The following is an 8,554-nucleotide window of genomic DNA, read 5'->3' as shown; positions in this document are numbered from 1 at the left end:
CCCTCCCCTTATTCACTATATGTAATGAATAAGTGTATACACATGTGGGCGCCCGGACACGGGAGACCGCCCGGACGGCACAGGGACCTTTAACCCCAACACTATCTCCTTCAATACACCTTCTCCAAATGTCCTCAGACATCCTCAAGCTCTCAGGCACCTCTAAACTCAAAGAGATATCACATTACAAGTCCTCTGCCGATTGCTGACTACAGCTGACACATAGCCAACTCAGAACCGTCTCATCTCAACTTACACACACTGAGTCAACACTCACCCAGAAACAGATCCTCGGTCTTCAGACTCATACTTACAGGAGCTCACCTTCATAAACTCAGACAAACAACATCTCAATCATCACAACTGAAACATCAAAATCAAAGATAAAACCCAAACTCTTTGTCTGCTTCGGATATACAAGAACACTTCACTGTCTCAACAGCCCCGAGACTTGGGCACCAACATAAGAAGAACACACAAAAACAAGGATCCCCCTCAGGTAGACCTTGGCAATACAGCTTCAAAACCCTGAACCACTGTCACGCACAATAGGCCGTTCTCACCCCAAACAACGCTCAACTGACAAGAAGGCAACAACAGTTGAAGAAGAATTGAGTCGGGTCAGGTCTCTAATGAAGTTTAGCTTCTCAGAGATCCAATGGAACACATCTCCTTCAAGACTCTCTGGATTCCAGCTCTCCCTCCGCTCTGATCCAAGAAACTCTCTCGCACTGCTCTAACTTCTCTTTTGTGAACTAGAAATAAATGCAAGAACTCCAGCCTGCAACTTGACCTGCAGGAGCCCACTCAACTACACACGGTACACTCGTCTCTTTGGCAGGAACCCTAGCCACACCTCGACAAGCCACACTAAAAACTTCGCCCAAATCTCCTCCTCCTAGCCATCGCTGCCTTGCCTTCCTTCCAAAACACTATGCTGTCCGTCACCTTCGTTCATCCGCGTGCTTTCCATTTTGATTTCAAGCACTTGCGTTTATCCACTCCATTGCCAAGCGTCCTTTGCCCCTTGGGATCCATTGCATACCATCATGTAGCCATTGCATCTATCTACATTCCATGTTTAGGATGGGCTCATTATGCTCCTCACAACGTGCTCATATTGACCCACCCAAGTAGCAAAAGTCAAAGTCTCATACAAGTTTGTTGTATTCCTCCTTCAATGACATTCCTTTTTGGTATTTCAAATAACAATACTTTCTTGTGCAAAGTAAACCCACCAATTAGTGATGACTTGGCATAAAACATGGCCCATTGGGATGGCATTTTGCAACATTCTCCACTTCTACCATGATGTCATCTCCTACTAACTTGAGGGATCCTTTTGACTAGTCATAAGTCTTAAACGTTCTACCTATGAATGATCCATAATCCATCAAACGAGCCTTATCAAATGTGGATTGCTTTTGCGTGAACTTCTTTGATAGCCACAAACAAATTCACTTACACTTTGGCATCGTCTCTCAAATCTTATTCAAATGCGCTTCTTGGAATTTGAATTTCTAATTTGTGTTTAATGAATTAAGAACACTATCGTACTTCGAAGGGAAGGGCTTTATGAACCACCACGTCAAAGCTTCAATGGTAATTGTAATCGCTATCACTACCATTTGATCACAAAGATTCTTAAGCTTTATAAGGAAGTGGAAAAGTTATGCCTCGGACATGGGGTACACTTCAAGCATTAGTCTTTTTGCTCAAGGGTGGCTTCCCAATGTAGACCTACGGTTGGGTGGTGAGCTAGCTTGCATAAGCCCTAACTTGTAAAAGTAGGCCACGATTAGCCACCCATGGTTGAGTCCTACATGACCTCAAGTGGGATAATAGTAGACTACAAAAACACCTACATTCAGATCTATAAGATTTGTTCGGATGTCCACTCGAGCCCCACAACCAAATGACAAGGTGTATAGGTAGAATCTACTTCAACCCTTAGTGCAACTTGATACGGGTATATTAGTTTGCACTTGCATGTAACCTATTTGGCAATGTATTAGCCATCTGGACACCCTTTAGTGTAAACTTTGACAAAGGACATAGTCATATTAGATGCTCATCCATGTTGTAGGAGCTGAGCCTTCAAATGTGCTAAAGAAGCCATAGTTACGTGTATATTTTTGCCAAAGGAGTTTTTGAGACTTGGGATCATCGCAGTTTGGAAGTCAACTAGTTATCATGGTGTTGAAGGCCTTGAGCTTGTGTGGCAAACTTTTAACCTACAAATTTTGCCGATGGACTAAATAAGGTAACTGCATATTTCAAAACCTTGATTCCTAAACCATGTAGTGTATATTCAAAAACTCATTTGATGTGCACCAGGCTTGTATTCAGAGTTATCGCACACCTTAACTCACAGTACAAGTTGTCTTTAAATCCATAGACAGTGATGAGCATCAGCCTTGTATTCAAAATGATAGCAAACCTTGTCACACAGTATGAAATCTGCCCTTAAATCCATAGGCAGTCTCGGGCAAGGTTCGCGCATGGTTCTTCTTCAATGATACACGGCATTTCAGCACATACACTGGTATCAACCTTCATGTCCCTTTGCAAGCCGGCTTTCCATCATCACTGACTGCAGGACAGGCTTCCACTGCTGAGAGTGCTGTTCTGAATGACTCAATAAGAAAATTGAGGTAGCTTTAGGTTGGTGGTTGTGGGAAATCTGTTCAACAGAAGGTTGAGTTTAGATTGCTTATGCAGTATTACTTTGAGGAAGGCCCACTTATCACCTTCCCCAATCTGGAGGTCTCCAGGCAACAAATTCTCATCCAATGCTGCAGCACATTTCAAGCTCTAAAGCAATCCAGATCTGTCTGTGTATCGCCATAAAATTGTCCGCTACCTGCACCCCCACATACCAGCTCATAATGCTAGGCCTCACCATACGCCCACGCAAAGAGCTTCGAAACTTGCAAATAGCCAATGAGTTGGAATGTTCCCTGCAACCCTGATGATTCTAAACCTAAGCAAGTAATTAAAACTAGTACTTCTGATCAAATGCAGTTTTGTGCTCTGCTCTCATCTATTTCATCAATTCTGGACTTCATACTGACAAGAAAGTGCTTAGTCATTATAGAAATGAAAATGAAATGAAATGTTATATTAACGTCTTCAAAAGGCCAAAGTGACCTATGAGACCAAAGTTACAACCATGTGACATCTGATACACTATCTGGAAAAGAAAAGAAAGGACTGAAGGTAAGTATCTAGCCCTACAATACATCAGTAGGGAGCATCCGGAAGCAGCAACTAGGGAGAGTGGGAAGCTAATGCTACTAGTCAAAATAGAGAAGGGCTGCAGCACACATTTTCAATAACTACTACTATTTCCCAGGATAATGTACATTCACGGATAGATCTCCAAAATAAGGACTCCAGCCATGATATTGTCATGTGCACGCTAGGGGCAGGCAGATTGGCGAGCTAGAGTGTGATATGTTGTGGGCGGACATGTGCTTTTTGGGTGTTCCTTCCCTATTTATTGGGGGGAGGGGCACTAGTTGAGCACGCACTGACGGATGGAGCTCAAGAGTGCAAAGTGCGTGGAGCGGAGAGCTCCACCGTGGAGTAGGTCATTGTCCTTGGGGGGGGGGACAACCCCTGGTGGTATGAGACATCGGAGGACGCCAGTGGTAGGGCACTCACGAGGGCATGACGCTCTAGCTCGTGGCTCGGTGGGGACGGCCAAGATTGTGAGCCTCGCTCACGGTTGTCATGGTTGGGTGGCGAGTATGCCTGCACCCAAATATCTTTCTTCCGCTTTGCCTTCTAGGGTTAGGGTTTGTTGCTTTGTCTTGCTTTTCATGGCTTGTATTGTAGGTTTTCTTCTCAGAGAGATCTCGGGTATTTGACAGTGGTATTGGAGCGACTCTGAGATTGCGCAAGGAAAGATACAGGTAAGATCTTTCCTGTTTTTGCAGTAGTGTGTGCAGGGCTGTTGCGCCCTTGGCCTTATGGGCAAGAGAGTGAGAGAAAGAGAGGTAGTGCGTCGGCTGCTGCACCCGTTTTGTTTTTTTTGGGCAAGTTGAGTTTTTTTTATTAAGCAAGCGCCTGGTTTTTTTTTTTTTTTAAGCAAGCAATTTTTTATTATTTAAAAAAACACTTACCTTCCCGAAGCCAATGGTCCCTTACCTGGTCGCATGGGCTACGAACGTGGGAAGGGCTGTCGACGGCACTTGTGATGTCAACCAGGGCTGTCGGTGGTTGCAGGGACTGTCGGGGCTTGATGGGGCTTGTGGCAGCCCACATGGGGGCTGCACCTTGCTGATGGGCACCCCTTTGGGGTAAGGAATCCCAAGTTTTTGGGGCTGTTTCCCATGCAGCCATGCATGACGTGTGTGCACGCACTCATGCAGATGCAGGGCAGTCTAGAAGAGTTGCACATGCCACAGCCATCCGTGTTACCTGAGGTCTACCACATGCAACCAAAGGTTGTGGACAGTCACATGTAGGTTGTCCAGACAGAGGTGTACGATCGTCAGTGGGCTGCCCTCCAGTAGCAAGTGATGGCGACATGTTTTTCTACAATCTCTCTTCAGATTCTTCTCTCTCCAAGATGTCTAGGTTGTGTACAGGACTTTGTGGTGTACTTGCGAGCTTCAATTGCACGTGCTTCATTCTATCTCAGTTTTGGACCAACGTGTTATGAGGTATGTGTTTGTTTTTCACATGCAAGGAACATGCAAGATAGGGTTTAACAATAAAAGCATAGTGTTGTACCGTGTTATGCAAGTACGCATGTTTGTTTTGGGGTACACATGGGAGTTTTTACTCCAAAACTTTACGGACACACACACACGAGTTAGTCATGGACTTGTACCATGCAAGACATAGACCTAATACCCTACAGATATTGGAATGACCATTGTTTTCATTGTTGGGCTTTGATAGGCAAGACTTATCTACATATGTAGGATTGAGGAATAGTTGATATCTACATATGTAGGATTGAGGAATAGTTGACCACACATTGCCACTGTGGCTACACGGATATTTGATAGAGGGCATCTAGATTAAGTTTACCTGTTGGGATTCATTGTCAAATTGCATGGCAAGACGGTTATGCAACAATACCCAATATGTGCCTTTTCAGCCTTACAGTCCTTAAGGTTTTGATGGTCCTCTAGTTTTATGCCCTAGCAGGAGTGTACAGATATTCACGCTATTCCAAGTATACCCGCCTATTCTTATACCAAGACTATTGAATCATGGTTATTCAAGAATTTGCGCTATGCGCATAAGTTTTTGGAAGCAAGTTTTGGTTTCCAAGATTTTATGGGTTTAGACAGATGCTTTAACTGGGACGTTGGTCAAGGTTGTTCTTCTTTGTGTACACAGATGTTGTCTAATCCCTGACCGAATTATGCTCACTAGTCTCGTTTAGAGTTCTTCCTTTCGAGAACTTGTTTTAGTTTGTGGCACATGGTCAGCCATTGGCATTTATTGTTTTTGATAGATCGCGACAGATCCACAAACTGGTGTTTTGTAGTAATCGTAGCACGAGTATGGGGTGTATCGTGGTGGTATGGGACGCCATGATCCATTGCATGTTACGGGGCTACGCAAGATTGTCAAGACTTCATTTGGACTTTGCACCTACAAACACAAGGCTATCTCAACATTTTTCAAGGATAGATACTTTACTTTTGATACAAATAGTTATGATAGATACTAGCTTACGTCATAACCAAGTCTGTTGGAACAGTTGTTCCTTTCATGTCCAAGACTTTCCGAGGTCTATTTAGGAAGTTAGACTTCCAAGGTGACGAAGTACAGATTGATGATCTTTTCTATAAGATCGGTTCTTCTCTTGTTTGGGAAGAGACTACTGTTGTGTTCCACTTGGTTCAGGCTTCACCAGTAGGTTCTGAGTTTTCCCCGTTTTGTGGTTTTTTCCAGACCAGTTTTATAGAGGACATCAAGATGAAAGCATGGTAGTCAAATGGAAGATACTTTTGGTTTCGCGATAACTCTTTAGGACAGTGGTTGCTTACCTCTGGTACCGGTAGCATTGTCAGCTTCGAGTTACCATTTGCTCCGGATTAGGCTTTTGACTAGGAATTGACGCTCATGTCATGTTACTTGAGCAGGTCGATCTCTTAGTCGGATTGTCCTTGAGACTTTTGGTTTCGACCAATAGAGGGTGTTTCTCTAGTGTTGCGAATGTGACAACTTCTCTTTCTTGAGCTCAAGAGTGAGCTCTTTTGAGGAAGGGGAGTATGTCATGTGTACGCTAGGGGCAGCATATTGGCGAGCTAGAGTGTGATATGTTGTGGGCGGACATGTGCTTTTTGGGTGTTCCTTCCCTATTTATTGGGGGGAGGGGTACCAGTTGGGCACGCACGGACAGATGGAGCTCAGGAGTGCAGAGTGCGTGGAGCGGAGAGCTCCACCGTGGAGTAGGCCATCGTCCTTGGGGGGGGGGGGGACAACCCCTGGTGGTATGAGACACCGGAGGAGGTAGGCAGTAGGGCACTCACGAGGGCATGATGCTCTAGCTCGTGGCTCGGTGGGGACGGCCAAGATTGTGAGCCTCGCTCACGGCTGTCATGGTTGAGTGGCAAGTATGCCTGCACCCATATATATTTCTTCCGCTTTGCCTTCTAGGGTTAGGGTTTGTTGCTTTGTCTTGCTTTTCATGGCTTGTATTGTAGGTTTTCATCTCAGAGAGATCTCGGGTATTTGCAGATATCATAATGAAATTCTGCATAGATGTGATAAATCCACCGCTTGCTTCTTAGCAAAACAAAGGCTCCATTGCAGTGTTCTGTATGTTCATAAGTAATCCATAGACCTAAATGTAGATGACTCTTACCACCAAACCATCTGAGTTCAAAAGAGAGACAATCCAGGTTAGAATTCAATATACAATCATTCAATTCCTCATATTCGGAATTTCTCTGCATTGCCATTATGAGAAAAACCTTTGATAAATACAGATCCGGCATCTTCACCAATGCACCGGCATACATACAGTCCTTCCACTGACCTGATCACCCCATTGTAATGGCTGCTAACCTCACCGCCAGCATTGCCATAACTGCAGACCTTATCAAGGCTGCACACCACATAATTACTACATGGCCATGTCTTCAGACCACATAACCACCACCATCACAATGGCTGCAGCATCATGGCCACGATTTCAGACCACGGCCATGACATTAAAAAATCATGGTCAGGGCCATGGCCATGGCCATGTCCATGTTAAGATGACCGCATAACCACCATGGCCATGGCGTCAGACCTTCAGATGACCTCGAATTCGCCCTCCTTCAGATGAGCAAAGAATTTTACCTGCTTGCCCTCTAAGTCTACAACGAACTGCACCTTGTAAGGAAGGTTAGCAGAGAGGGACTTACCCTTCCAGCTCTTGAGCACATCCTTGATCTCCCCTTCGCAGCCTGCGAGGTCAAATTCTGGCTTCTTCGGCACATGGAAAATCCTGAGCGGCTCGGAGACTCTGATTCTGGATCCAACGGCAGGGGTGTGATCTTTCTGGCCCTCGATGGAAGGGATGCCGTCGAGCTCGACTGCGATTTCAGAGACAAATGCACTGTTGGGGCGAAAGGGGGCCCGCCCATTTCGAGGAAAGGAGGAGGATCGCCATAGCTGAGATGATGGGCAGAAGCTAGGCACTAAAGAGGAAGCTGTTGTGGTGGTGGGAAGCTGCCCACGAAACAAGATAGAAGAGGACATGGTAGCTATGATCAATGAATGGATAGATAGATTGGTGCAGTATGTATGCAGAGAACTCCCGATGAGGTCGATATGTATTCACCCAAATAATAAGCACCCCAAACGTTTTTGGGTGATAAATTAATTAATTATCTTTGCATGGCCTAATTACATGTGGCCCTTTTCTTACATTTTCTTCTCGTTTTAATTAATAATTGCTTTTGCATGTGGTTACGGCTCCAGGTGTTCGATGCTGGACGAGGTGACCCTGCAGGTTTTCGTTGCTCGAGCTGCAAGTTTGATTTTGTTCATGTTTGCAGCTGTCCATTTTGGTGCACGCTTATCTTCTGTAACCTTCCCTGCTTTTTTGATTGTGTGCTTCTTCTTTGACTGCATGTCTCAAATTTGGTATCCACGAGGTTCGCCATGCATGTCGACATGCATGTCAATGGTAATTTTGTCTCTAGAATCCCTTGCGTCTCTGCATAATTCGTTTTGTGCAGTATTTAATGAGTAGTACTCGCTCTTTTGAATTGTATCCAATTTGCCTCACAGTTGGTTTCCTCTACTTGCCATGCCACCAAGGAGGAAGCCTCTTCATGATATCAACAATATCATGAAGTTCGATCGGCGTCCATCTTCATCGTTGGTACTTGGTCCTCATGAACATGCTACTCCATCTTCTTCGGCACTGCTTTGTGGTGAAGCCCAACCTTCCACATCAACTGTATTTAGGGCTGAATGCTACCCCTATCCTCGAATTGTCACGCCTCCGAAAGGCGCCTATATTGTTCGTAGCCTCTATGTAGTGAAGAATAAAGCGCGGTCTTCTGGTACTTTCGTTTATATTTTCTAT

General features: G+C 44.9%; 1 protein-coding gene across 3 annotated transcripts; it reads right to left on the bottom strand.

The window, feature by feature from the left end:
• Positions 1–2,283: 2,283 nt before the first annotated feature.
• Positions 2,284–7,803, bottom strand: LOC147630406 (uncharacterized). Of its 3 annotated transcripts, none has more exons than XM_086810268.1 (2): positions 7,383–7,803; positions 2,284–2,968 (listed from the first exon to the last, which is right to left on the bottom strand). In XM_086810268.1, exons 1-2 carry the CDS (start codon positions 7,717–7,719, stop codon positions 2,892–2,894), a joined length of 414 nt encoding a protein of 137 aa, XP_086666394.1. In that variant the 5' UTR covers positions 7,720–7,803; the 3' UTR covers positions 2,284–2,891. The 3 variants fall into 3 exon arrangements, with proteins under 3 accessions (XP_086666394.1, XP_086666395.1, XP_086666396.1); XM_086810269.1 differs by having other exon boundaries at positions 2,284–2,960; positions 7,383–7,802; XM_086810270.1 differs by having other exon boundaries at positions 2,284–2,863; positions 7,383–7,802.
• Between the last annotated feature and the right edge of the window lie 751 nt (positions 7,804–8,554).

Source organism: Cibotium barometz, chromosome 16 (assembly GCF_041138505.1).
Source record: "Cibotium barometz isolate CiBa-2024 chromosome 16, ASM4113850v1, whole genome shotgun sequence".
Classification (NCBI taxonomy): domain Eukaryota; kingdom Viridiplantae; phylum Streptophyta; class Polypodiopsida; order Cyatheales; family Cibotiaceae; genus Cibotium; species Cibotium barometz.
Note: the sequence above shows the minus strand (reverse complement) of the source record. Positions and strands in the feature narration are given on the sequence as shown.